The sequence below is a fragment of the Salvelinus fontinalis genome, chromosome 28 (assembly GCF_029448725.1).
Source record: "Salvelinus fontinalis isolate EN_2023a chromosome 28, ASM2944872v1, whole genome shotgun sequence".
In the NCBI taxonomy this organism is placed as follows: domain Eukaryota; kingdom Metazoa; phylum Chordata; class Actinopteri; order Salmoniformes; family Salmonidae; genus Salvelinus; species Salvelinus fontinalis.
In genome coordinates, this window is record NC_074692.1 from 29,058,953 (window position 1) to 29,072,412 (window position 13,460).

A 13,460-nucleotide genomic window follows, 5' to 3' on the forward strand; every position below is an offset into this window, starting at 1 on the left:
TCTGCTCTACGCACAATTTGAGTAGTTGAGACAACTTTTCTAACGATAGCCTTTTTTAATATCTCTCTTACAGTAAAATAATGTCTCAATGTGTTTTGGTGTCCATATGACCAACTCTGTTGGACCAAACCTCAGATGCAAATAGCAAGTTGAAACCGCTTGTCAAAGAGGAAGATGGAACCTCTCAACTTTGTTGCTGTGAGAGGCAGGGGAAGGGGGCTCTTGATGTGTGTGTAAACTGTAGAGTAAGTGGCGAAGCGAGAGGTTTCACTCTTGCTAAAACTGAGACTTGCATCTTGTCATTCTATACAAAACTCTGGTGTAAATGAGAAGACTCTCAGAAGAGCGAAGGAGACGAGACCAAAAATACAACATGAGAACAAGCGGACAAACGCTCATAAAAATAACAAACCTCGATTCTTGCGATAGGCGTTTTGAAATATCGCACAAAAACATACGTTCTAATTAATTCAATATTTCGCCCAGCCCTGCTTGGGCAGATGAATGGCTTTCACTTGATCGCCAAAATCTTTAACAGTAGATTCAATTAGATGGGCTATAGCCAAAGGCCTTAGTATTTCAAAGACTTGTTCTGGTTTGTCATTCAGCCTTTGGGTTAGTGTAAGGCTAGTGCAAGACTGATGAATTCCCTTATGTGCGCCTGTACAGGTCTCTGAACATTTTAACCATGTCAGGAAACATGAGTTCCATATAAACTGATTTCAAACACTGATGGTCAAATGGAGTGCGGTGTGGTTCTCTCTCCCTTCGCTACTTTAGAATAGTTTGAATGCTTCTCTCTCTCAATCATGGTACTCACTGATTATCTTGCTTTCCTTGGACTCTCAATGATAGTGGCCCCTGTCCAGTACTAAGCATTTTCATATAGGGTATTTTTTGGACTAGTTAATGAGAGAGGAAGGGACGTTTGTTGTTAGGCCGAACTAACTGCTCCTAATTTACTGGCCTAATAAGAAACACTGCCGTTCTCTCGCCTTATATGGACTTCACTTCCTCAACAGTCAGTCAGTTAATCTGACCTGTGGTAAGTGTTGTGCAAGACAAGTTACACTGATGAAAGTTCACCAGCATCTGAAGTAAAGAAGCTTAAGCAATTATCCAGGAAGACACAACATCCGCTGGGGTGTAGCCAGTAACTGTTAAGATAGTGGTTGAACATATGTAGGTTACTAGTCCCAAATGGCCAGTGTGAAGTATGTGCCCCCACTACATGTATGCTGTTGCTACTAAAGGCTGACAAACAAAACAATGAAACCCTCTGAAATACTAGGCTGTAGCTAATTGATTCTACTTCCTACTAAGTTATTTTGGCATGTAAACACGGTTAGTTTGACCTCAGTGACAATTGAATGTGGTACTGTCTTATCAAGTGTTTAACTAGCGCTAGTAGTTTCTCTCTGAAAGCAATTGTGAAGTTGTCTCACCTGTTCCATATTTAGGTAAGATTAAGTACTCTGAGCGCGTGTATGATGCCTGCATGGAGGCCTTTGACTGCCTGCCCCTAGCTGCTCTTCTCAACCAACAGTTCCTGTGTGTACACGGCGGGCTCTCCCCAGAAATCAACTGCCTAGACGACATTAGGAAAGTAAGTTCACATGACACCTGATGAGAAAGTGGTGTTTGAGTCCACGTTTGACTACAAAACCAAGTGTGGATACATTTGGTTGATTTTATTCTGTGATCGATCAACTTTCTGTGACTCACGGTGCTGTGTGTGTGTGTGTGTGTGCGCGCGCACGCGCTCCACAGTTAGACAGGTTTAAGGAGCCTCCAGCTTTCGGCCCTATGTGTGACCTGATCTGGGCTGACCCAGGAGAGGACTACGGCAGTGAAAAGACAGCAGAACACTTCAACCACAACTCAGTGCGAGGCTGCTCTTACTTTTTCAGGTACGGTACTAGTAGAGCACAATATGTGTCCAGTTTCAGATGGATAAAATAAATATTATATTCAATAATACTGGCCAATGAAATCAAATAATACTGTTTGCCACTTGAATAGTTTCCATATCCTCTGAGTATCCAGGGATAGGTCTACATGATACAACAAATGCTGACACTACACATCCAAGTATAACTGATTTGAAATGGTTAAATTCCAGGCTGTATCACAACCGGCCATGATTGGGAGTCCCATAGGGCGGTGCACAATTGGCCCAGTGTCGTCTGGGTTTGGCCCGTGTAGGCTGTCATTGTAAATAAGAATTTGTTCTTAACTGACTTGCCTAGTTAAATAAAGGTTTAATTTAAAAATATATATATATTTTTTAATTCTGTAAAATGTGGAAGAGGTGAGAATTGTCTATCAACAATGACAACCCACCGACGTCTGACAACAGATTAAAAATTACTGAGGATAATAGCGGACAATATTGCCACTCCTATTTGCCATATCTTCAATTTAAGCCTACTAAAAAGTGTTCCCTTAGGCCTGGAGGGAAGCAAAAGTAATTATACTACCCAAGAATAGTAAAGCCCCCTTTACTGGTTCGAATAGCCGACCAATCAGCCTGTTATCAACCCTTAGTAAACTTTAGGAAAAAATGATTTGACCAGATACAATGCTATTTTATTGTAAAAATAATTCAGACTTTCAGCATGCTTATAGGAAAGGACATTCAACAACTTACACAAATGACTGATTAGCTGTCAGAAATTGATAAATATATTGTGGGAGCTGTTTTGCCTGACTTCAGTATGGCTTTTGACATTATCGATCATAATCTCCTTCTGTAAATGCATATGTGTTATGGCTTTACACCCCCTGCTATATTGTGGATAAAGAGTTACCTGTCTAACAGAACACAGAGGGTGTTCTTTAATGGATGCCTCTCAAGCATAATCCAGGTAGAATCAGGAATTCCCCAGGGCAGCTGTCTAGGCCCCTTACTTTTTTCAATCTTTATTAATGACATGCTTGAGTAAAGCCAGTGTTGTCTGTATGCGGAGGCCTCAACACTATACACATCAGCTACTACAGCGAGCGAAATCACTGCAACACCTAACAAAGAGCTGCAATTATTTTCAGAATGGGTGGCAAGGAATAAGTTAGTCCTAAATATAACCAAAAAAAACTAAGCATTGTATTTTGGACAAATCATTCACTAATCCCTAAACCTCAACAAAATGTTATATTAAATAATGTGGAAATTGAGCAGGTTGAGGTGACCTAAACTGCTTGGAGTAACCCTGGATTGTAAACTGTCATGGTCAAAAACATGATAATACAACAGTAGCTAAGATGGGGAGAAGTCTATCCATAATAAAGCGCTGCTCTGACTTTTTAACAACACTATCAACAAGGCAGGTCCTACAGGCCCTAGTTTTGTCGCACCTGGACTACTGTTCAGTTGTGGTCAGGTGCCACAAAGAGGGACTTCTGAAAATTACAATTGGCTCAGAACAGGGCAGCACTGCTGACCCTTAAATGTTCACAGAGAGCTAACATGAATAATATGCATGTCAATCTCTCATGACTCAAAGTGGAGGAGATTGACTTCATCGCTACTTGTTTTTGTAAGAAATGTTGACCAACTGAATGTACTGAGCTGTCTGTTTAAACTACTAGCACACAGCTCGGACACCATGCATACCCCACAATAATATATTGTGTGTAAAAGCCAGTCCAGCAGCCACATTGAGATCTGTCTCTAATGGCACCCTATTCCCTATAGGGCCCTGGTCAAAAGTAGTGCACTATATAAGGAATAGGGTGCCATTTAAGACTCACACCAAGTCTCCTTGCTGGCCGTAGCTGTGAACTCCTGTTCTCTTGACTGCATTTGGATCAGCTATCAGAGCTCATAAATACCACTGCCTTGCCTCTGCTCTACTTTGGCCTCACTAGTTAATTAAACCCTGCCTACCTCCCAGGCCTGCCTACCTCCCAAACCCTGCCTACCTTCAATACACAAAATCTATTTCCAAAAGTAAAGAACTGCTAGAGAATGCTTCGAATGGTTTTACTCAAAGAATCTGTCACGTTGTCAGACTGACTCTGTGAGGTCCAGATTTAATTCCACTCACTGTTCTAATAGTTTTTTTTTCTCTCTGTCTTGCCTTGCAGTTACCCGGCTGTATGTGACTTTTTGATAAATAATAACTTGTTGTCGGTAATAAGAGCACACGAAGCACAGGATGCAGGGTAAGTTTCACTGTTTTTGATCACTTAACGTTACCAAAAATAGCAATATTTATTTTTGTCTCTCTTCACTATTGTGCTGTCAAACTAAAATAATTGTCTCATCCCAGGTATCGGATGTACAGAAAAAGTCAGACTACAGGCTTTCCTTCATTAATTACAATCTTCTCAGCACCAAATTACCTAGATGTGTACAACAACAAAGGTTTGTGTACTCCTTATATCAAGACAGTGTGTGGGTGTTTTATGCATAGTCTTTATATGGCTGTTATGTTTACTAGCTGGGATTGGCATTTCCCTCTTCTGTCTCCAAAATATGACAATTTGCCAATGTGTTACAAGTGCTACTTTTGCCAGTGCTACATTTTCTGTATATCAGAATGGCTAAGTGTATCATTATTTTGTTCTTGCTCCGACTTCCAGCTGCTGTATTAAAGTATGAGAACAATGTGATGAACATTCGGCAGTTCAACTGCTCCCCCCACCCCTACTGGCTGCCCAACTTTATGGACGTCTTCACGTGGTCTCTGCCCTTTGTTGGAGAGAAAGGTATGCATGTGGTCCCCGTCCAAACTGTGTTTCAGAGTTAAGAATGCGGAGTAGAATGCCAGAAAGGAGCATTGGCACATTCTAGTGTAATAGGTCTGCACCCAAAAAGATGCAGCAAAGAGTGTTTTGGTGGTGGTGCTAACCTGAGCTGTGGTGCTGCCGTCTCAACCCTCCCAACAGTGACAGAGATGCTGGTGAACGTGCTGAACATCTGCTCTGATGATGAACTCATGTCGGAAGGAGACGACCTGTGTGAAGGTAAGAGGCACAGCCAGGATTTCACCCTCGCTGGTCCCCAGGTTGCAAAACGCACACATTGGATATCACATTTTATTAGTCACATGTGCTGAATACAACAGGTGTAGACCTTAGAGTGAAATGCTTACTTAAGAGCCCCGAACCAACAATGCAGTTTTAAAAAAAAATAGATAAGAATAAGAAATAAAAGTAACAAGTAATTAAGGAGCAGCAGTAAAATAACAATAGCGAGACTAAATACAGATATACAGGGGGGTACCGGTACAATGTGTGGGGGCACCGGTTAGTTGAGGTAATATGTACAGTTGAAGTCAGAAGTTTACATACACTTAGGTGGGAGTCATAAACTCGTTTTTCAACCACTCCACAAATTTCTTGTTAACAACCTATAGTTTTGGCAAGTCGGTTAGGACAATTCCAGTGGGTCAGAAGTTTACATGCACTAAGTTCACTGTGCCTTTAAACAGCTTGGGAAATTCCAGAAAATTGTCACGGCTTTAGAAGCTTCTGATATGTTAATTGACATAATTTGAGTCATTTGGAGGTGTACCTGTAGATGTATTTCAAGGCATACCTTCAACCTCAGTGCCTCTTTGCTTGACATCATGGGAAAATCAAAAGAAATCAGCCAAGACCTCAGAAAAATAATTGTAGACCTCCACAAGTCTGATTCATCCTTGGGAGCAATTGCCAAATGCCTGAAGGTACCACGTTTATCTGTACAAACAATAGTACGCAAGTATAAACACCATGGGACCACGCAGCCGTCATACCGCTCAGGAAGGAGACGCGTTCTGTCTCCTAGAGATATACGTACTTTGGTGCGAAGAGTGCAAATCAATCCCAGAACAACAGCAAAGGACCCTGTGAAGATGCTGGAGGAAATGGGTACAAAAGTATCTATATCCACAGTAAAACGAGTTCTATATTGACATAACCTGAAAAGCCGCTCAGCAAGGAAGAAGCCACTGCTCCAAAACCGCCATAGAAAAGCCAGACTACGGTTTGCAACTGCACATGGGGACAAAGATTGTACTTTTTGGAGAAATGTCCTCTGGTCTGATGAAACAAAAATAGAACTGTTTGGCCGTAATGATCATCTTTATGTTTGGAGGAAAAAGGGGGAGGCTTGCAAGCCGAAGAACACCATCCCAACCGTGAAGCACGAGGGTGGCAGCATCATGTTGTGGGGGTGCTTTGCTGCAGGAGGGACTGGTGCACTTCACAAAATAGATTGCATCATAAGGATGGAAAATTATGTGGATATATTGAAGCAACATCTCAAGATATCAGTCAGGAAGTTAAAGCTTGGTCGCAAATGGACAATGACCCCAAGAATACTTCCAAAGTTGTGGCAAAATGGCATAAGGACAACAAGGTCATGGTATTAGAGTGGCCATCACAAAGCCTTGACCTCAATCCTATAGAAAATGTGTGGGCAGAACTGAAAAAGCATGTGTGAGCAAGGAGGCCTACAAACCTGACTCAGTTATACCAGCTCTGTCAGGAGAAATGGGCCATAATTCACCCAACTCATTGTGGGAAGCTTGTGGAAGGCTGCCTGAAACGTTTGACCCAAGTTAAACAATTTAAAGGCAATGCTACCAAATACTTATTGAGTGTATGTAAACTTCCTACCCACTGGGAATGTGATGAAAGAAATAAAAGCTGAACTAAATCATTCTCTCTACTATTATTCTGACATTTCACATTCTTAAAATAAGGTGGTGATTCTAACTGACCGAGACGGAATTTTTATTAGGTTTAAATGACAGGAGTTGTGAAACTGAATTTAATGTATTTGGCTAAGGTGTATGTAAACTTCTGACTTCAGCTGTAGGTAGCGTTATTAAAGTAACTATGCATAGATGATCACAACAGAGAGTAGCAGTGGTGTAAAGGGGGAGGGGGGAGGGGGGCAGGCAATGCAAATAGTTTGTGTAGCCATTTGATTTGGTGTTCAGGAGTCCTATGGCTTGGGGGTAGAAGCTGTTTAGAAGCCTCTTGGACCTAGACTTGGCACTCTGTTCTCTCTGCTACCGAACGGCAAGCTGTACCAGTCTGACTAGGGTGGCTGGAGTCTTTTTCAATTTAGGACCTTCCTCTGACACCATCTGGTACGGAGGTCCTGGATGGCAGGAAGCTTGGCCCCTACCCTCTGTAGTGCCTTGCAGTTCGAGTCTGAGCAGTTGCCATACCAGGCAGTGATGCAACCAGTCAGGATGTCCTCTGGTGCAGCTGTAGTACCTTTTTGAGGATCTGAGGACCCATGCCAAATCTCTTCAGTCTCCTGAAGGGGAATAGGTTTTGTCATGCCCTCTTCATGACTTTTGGTGTGCTTGGTACCATGTTGGTGATGTGAACACCAAGGAACTTGAAGTTCTCAACCTGCTCCACTGCATCCCCTTCGATGAGAATGGGAGCGTGCTTGGTCCTCTTATTACTGTCGTCCACAATCGTCTCCTTTATCTTGATCACGTTGAGGGAGAGGTTGTTGTTGTTGTTGTTGTTGTCCTGGCACTACACGGCCAGGTCTCTGACCTCCTCCCTATAGGCTGTCTCGTCGTTGTCGGTGATCAGACCTATCATACAATTAAAAGCAAAGCTGCCCTTCTGTTTTTAAAGAGGCACTTCAACGCCAACTCTATGACAGAGGCACACACACACACACACACACACACACACCACGTTATCGCTGGAGTGCTAAGTAAAGCTGGTAGCTGGTTTTATCAATCAAATGTATTCATAAAGCCCTTTTTACTTCAGTCAATGTCAGTGCTATACAGAAACCCAGCCTAAAACAGCAAGCAATGCAGATGTAGAAGCACGTCATCATAGCTCAGTCAGAAACAGTCTCTCATGCGTGGAGTTCAGCTCGGAGATCTCAGGACTCGCTAGAGATCTGACAGAGCTCTACTTCTCTCCCCTCCCCTTTTTGTCCTCTCCACTCTGCTTCTTCCTTTGGCTCCCTTAATTTGCATGGACTAATGTGTTGTTTTGTAGACTCGGCGTATGTCAAATGGTAGAAACCATTACAATGCAATATGAAATCTCCTATCTCCAGCTTAGGATTTTTTTTTTCTTATATTTTATGAGAAGACGGTGGAATCCCAGCGGTACGCAAAGAGGTGATCCGGAATAAGATCCGAGCCATTGGGAAGATGGCCAGAGTCTTCTCTGTTCTCAGGTGAGAAGTTCTCTCTCTCTCTCAGAATCACACCAGACAGCATATATTGTGTCCCAAATTGCACCCTCTTCCCTGTATAGTGCACTAGTTTTGACCAGGGCCCTAGGGCTTTGGCTATAAGTAGTACACTTTAGGGAATAGGTTGCCATTTCAGACGCACCCAAAGTCTCAAGACCTTGAGGTTGGGAGTAAACTGAAGTCTATTTTTAGTTTAGACTTGAGTGTAATTCATGACATGACTGAAGTCAGTTAAGTGCATAATGAAGTAATGTTTGAAAACACAGTGCAGCTTCTCAGAGGTTTAATGAGCAGGCAATAGTGAGTCACGACACAGCACCGTGGTGAGGCTGTGTAATGACATTAGCCTGCCACACAAATGCAATGGGGAAAGGGAGATGCAGATCAGCACAGAGATCCTAGAATTCACACATGTTCTATATGGAGGTCTATTACTGTTTCTGTATGTAGGACCATTAGTGGCCCATATACAGGGATGTCATTGGATGCTACAGAGGAGTGTTTTAACATATGTAGTTATTGAAAACTTTGTTAGATATCTAAGGTGTCTCTCCCCTTTCCCTCTCGCTCTTCAGGGAGGAGAGTGAGAGTGTGCTGACACTCAAAGGACTCACCCCGACTGGGTCGCTGCCTCTAGGAGTGTTATCAGGCGGCAAACAGACCTTGCAGACTGGTAAGTGTTCCTTTCACCCTCCCCTGTCTACCCTCACCTTGCTGTCTCTGTCCTCCTCTCTCTCTCTTGTACCCCCAGCTCCACCCGTTCCCCATGCCCTACCCTCAGAGGGCCCTGGGGTGCCATGTTGTTTTTAACCTGCACTAACGACACAGCCTTGCCACAGTAAACCGAAGGATGTACGCTTCACTCAATGTTTTGCATTTTGACATAAATAAGTTCACTTTGGGGAAAAAACATAATAGACCCGGCTCTTCTGCTTTCCTTTTTTCATGATGCTGTGGAGATGTGGAAACCATCACTGTCGCTGAAGCCTACACCTGGCTTTTGTTAATGTACATTAGATTAACATCATATTAGATTGCTGCCCTCACTCCCCTAGCTCACTGGGCTACTATGGGCCACACTGGTCACTATAAAGGGAAGATGTTGTGATTTGGGACACAACCTTCGTCTGTCTGGGGCTCTGTATCAAGCCAGCCGTCCCCGTGGGGTAGAGGGGGGACTGTGGGCGGGTGTCCGGGGGGTCGGCTCAGAGCCGCCTGTCACTGAAGTGGCCGTAGCCCTGATCTAAAGGTCAACCAGCCCAGCCAGCGGGGGAAATACACACACCAGGCCTGTCAGCAGGAAGGAGAGAAGGGCATGTTGGGGGCTGGTCTCCCAAGCGAGGCGAAGGTATACTGAATGTCGCCACAAAGCTGTGAGCACTCAGATAGAAACCACATGACGTGACCTTTACCAGAATGCCATTGTCTGTCTCAGGCTGCGCCCCAAATGCCATCCTATTCACAATCGAGTGCACTATTTATGACCGGACCCCTATTAGTAATTGGGACACACCCTGTGTCTTTCGCCCCTCCAGCCTCACCAAGGCTTTAACATCGAGGAGGCTAGGCTGACTGGCCAAGTTAAAACCCTGGGTTGGTTGTGTGTCCTGGGTCATTACATCCCTGTTTGTCTTCACTGCTACCTGACAGTGCTCTGGTGACGTTTAGGGAAATGCTGAGCCGTTTTGACTGCAGTGCCAGTGCTCTTTGAAAACTAAAGGGGGAAATGCCTTACTTTAGCTACTGTATTCAGCGCTCTGTTATGGTCTCAGAGCTAGATTCACCATGTGTTATTCAGAGTGACACCAGTAACAGAGCACCTCATTAAGAACAAGTTGAATAGAAAGATTAAAGCTGTCATCTCGCCACAGTTGTCATCTGTCATCACACGTGTTCCTTTGAGAACTGAGCCATAACACACTTCATTAAGAGAGATGTAGCAAGGAGATCTGTTCCCTTCTCCTCCCAGCAGACTTCGTCATTGGGTTGTTCCCATAACAAGATCCAGAATAGCCCAATAAAAGACGCTTGTGTGTGCGTGCTCACTGCTCAGGACCAGAGCCTAACTGATACTGTTCCCTATAGTGGCCTACTGTTGACCAGAGCCTAAATGACACTGTTCCCTATAGTGGCCTGCTGTTGACCAGAGCCTAAATGACACTGTTCCCTATAGTGGCCTGCTGTTGACCAGAGCCTAAATGACACTGTTCCCTATAGTGGCCTACTGTTGACCAGAGCCTAACTCATACTGTTCCCTATAGTGGCCTGCTGTTGACCAGATCCTAAATGACACTGTTCCCTATAGTGGCCTACTGTTGACCAGAGCCTAACTCATACTGTTCCCTATAGTGGCCTGCTGTTGACCAGATCCTAAATGACACTGTTCCCTATAGTGGCCTGCTGTTGACCAGATCCTAAATGACACTGTTCCCTATAGTGGCCTGCTGTTGACCAGATCCTAAATGACACTGTTCCCTATAGTGGCCTACTGTTGACCAGATCCTAAATGACACTGTTCCCTATAGTGGCCTGCTGTTGACCAGATCCTAAATGACACTGTTCCCTATAGTGGCCTGCTGTTGACCAGATCCTAAATGACACTGTTCCCTATCTGATACTGTTCCCTATAGTGGCCTACTGTTGACCAGATCCTAAATGACACTGTTCCCTATAGTGGCCTACTGTTGACCAGAGCCTTGTGGGTGCTCCTAATCCTAATATAATACATTGTCATTAGGGAGGCAGACTCTCTCTCATCACACTAAAAACGGTTTGAGGTGTATTTGAATGGTGCTGTTGCTCTGGAAGTATAACCTGTTTTCCTGGTTGGTTCGCTCTGTCTGTTCTGTTATTGATGTTATTTGGTCTCTGCATTGATGACTCACTTTTCTCCTTCTCACCACTACTCACATTGACATAGCTGCTGCTGAGGCCGCGGAGGCCAAAGGTACGCAAGTGGTCCCCGGATCCCTCCCTCAGTGTCTTGTCCTTGTGTAACTTTTAACCTTTTCAAATGCCTTAAATGTTCTATGCACTCCTGTTTTTGTGTCACTTTTGAAATGTTTTTGTTATTCTTGTTGTACGTTCACTGTGTGTGGTTCATGAAATGCTTTGTCATGGATTGATGTTCTTCACTTTGCAAAATGGCTGCTCTTGCATTACCAGTGCCTGCAACTACTCTGTGTGTGTCTGTGTGTGTGTACAGTTGAAAGTTTACATACGTCTTAGCCAAATACATTTAAACTCAGTTTTTCACAATTCCTGACATTTAATCCTAGTAAACATTCCCTGTCTTAGGTCAGTTAGGATCACCACTTTATTTTAAGAATGCAATGTCAGAATAATAGTTATTTTTCATCTTTTAATTCTTTCACCACATTCCCATTGGGTCAGAACTTTACATACCCTCAATTAGTATTTGGCAGCATTGCCTTTAAATTGTTTAACTTGGGTCAAACGTTTCAGGTAGCCTTCCACAAGCTTCCCACAATAAGTTGGGTGAATTTGGCCCAGTCCTCCTGAAAGAGCTGGTGTAACTGAGTCGGGTTTGTAGGCCTCCTTGCTCGCACATACTTTTTCAGTTCTGCCCACACATTTTCTATAGGATTGAGGTCCGGGCTTTGTGATGGCCACTCCAATACCTTGACATTGTTGTCCTTATGCCATATGCCACTTATGCCTTATGCCTTATGCCACAACTTTGGAAGTATGCTTGGGGTCAATGTCCATTTGGAAGATCCATTTGCGACCAAGCTTTAACTTCCTGACTGATGTCTTGATGTTGCTTCAATATATCCACACAATTTTCCTACCTCATGATGCCATCTATTTTGTGAAGGGCACCAGTCCCTCCTGCAGCAAAGCACCCCCACAACATGATGCTGCCACCCTCGTGCTTCACGGTTGGGATGGTGTTCTTCGGCTTGCAAGCCTCCCCCTTTTTCCTCCAAACACAACGATGGTCATTATGGCCAAACAGTTCCATTTTTGTTTCATCAGACCAGAGGACTTTTCTCCAAAAAGTACGATTTTTTGTCCCCATGTGCAGTTGCAAACCGTAGTCTGGCTTATGGCAGTTTTGGAGCAGTGGCTTCTTCCTTGCTGAGCGGCTTTTCAGGTTATGTCAATATAGAACTCGTTTTACTGTGGATATAGATACTTTTGTACCTGTTTCCTCCAGCATCTTCACAAGGTCCTTTGCTGTTGTTCTGGAATTGATTTGCACTCTTCGCACCAAAATACGTTCATCTCTAGGAGACAGAACTCCTTCCTGAACGGTATGACGGCTGCGTGGTCCCATGGTGTTTATACTTGCGTACTATTGTTTGTACAGATGAACGTGGTACCTTCAGGTGTTTGGAAATTGCTTCCAAGGATGAACCAGATTTGTGGAGGTCTCCAAAAAAAAAAAATCTGAGGTCTTGGCTGATTTCTTTTGATTTTCCCATGATGTCAAGCAAAGTTTACAATTGGCTCATTCATCCCCCTCCTCTCCCCTGTAACTATTCCCCAGGTCGTTGCTGCAAATGAGAACGTGTTCTCAGTCAACTTACCTGGTAAAATAACGAGAAAAAAAAGAAAAAAAAAGAGGCACTGAGTTTGAAGGTAGGCCTTAAAGTACATCCACAGGTACACCTCCAATTGACTCAAATGATGTCAATTAGCCTATCAGAAGCTTCTATAGCCAATTTTCCAAGCTGTTTAAAGGCACAGTCAACTTATTGTATGTAAACTTCTGACCCACTGGAATTGTGATACAGTGAAGTATAAATGTAATCTGTCTGTAAACAGTTGTTGGAAAAATTACTTCTCATGCATGAAGTAGATTTCCGAACCGACTTGCCAAAACTATAGTTTGTTAACAAGAAATGTGTGGAGTGGTTTAAAAATGAGTTTTAATGACTCCAACCTAAGTGTATGTATGTATATTTTTATATTTTAGTGGCAAGAAAAAGTATGTGAACCCTTTGGATATACCTGAATTGCTGGATAAATTGTTCATTAAATTTGATCTGATCTTCATCTAGGTCACAACAATAGACAAACACATTTTCCTTAACTTATAATTGTTTGTTATTAGTTTTTCATGTCTGAACACTCCGTGTAAACATTCACAGTGCAGGGTGGAAAAAGTATTGTGAACCATTGGATTTAATAACTGGTTGACCCTCCTTTGGCAGTAATAACCTCAACATTTTCTGTAGTTGTGGATCACTGCACAAGTGATCTGACTGCACAACAGTCAGAAGGAATTTTGGACCATTCCTCTTTACGAAACTGTTTGTTC

At 43.3% G+C, this 13,460-nt stretch overlaps 1 protein-coding gene across 5 annotated transcripts in view; it reads left to right on the plus strand.

Moving 5' to 3' along the window:
• LOC129826563 (serine/threonine-protein phosphatase 2B catalytic subunit gamma isoform-like) overlaps window positions 1-13,460 on the plus strand; it is a 46,670-nt gene that overhangs the window by 26,039 nt on the left and 7,171 nt on the right. For 2 of the 5 annotated variants that reach the window (XM_055887443.1, XM_055887445.1), the window contains exons 5-13: window positions 1,461-1,606; window positions 1,771-1,910; window positions 4,087-4,164; window positions 4,272-4,366; window positions 4,585-4,710; window positions 4,891-4,968; window positions 8,065-8,155; window positions 8,749-8,846; window positions 11,094-11,120. In XM_055887443.1, the coding sequence (XP_055743418.1) occupies window positions 1,461-1,606; window positions 1,771-1,910; window positions 4,087-4,164; window positions 4,272-4,366; window positions 4,585-4,710; window positions 4,891-4,968; window positions 8,065-8,155; window positions 8,749-8,846; window positions 11,094-11,120 (879 nt within the window). The remainder of the gene's footprint in view (window positions 1-1,460; window positions 1,607-1,770; window positions 1,911-4,086; window positions 4,165-4,271; window positions 4,367-4,584; window positions 4,711-4,890; window positions 4,969-8,064; window positions 8,156-8,748; window positions 8,847-11,093; window positions 11,121-13,460) is intronic. The other 3 variants (XM_055887444.1, XM_055887446.1, XM_055887447.1) reach the window with 3 other exon arrangements.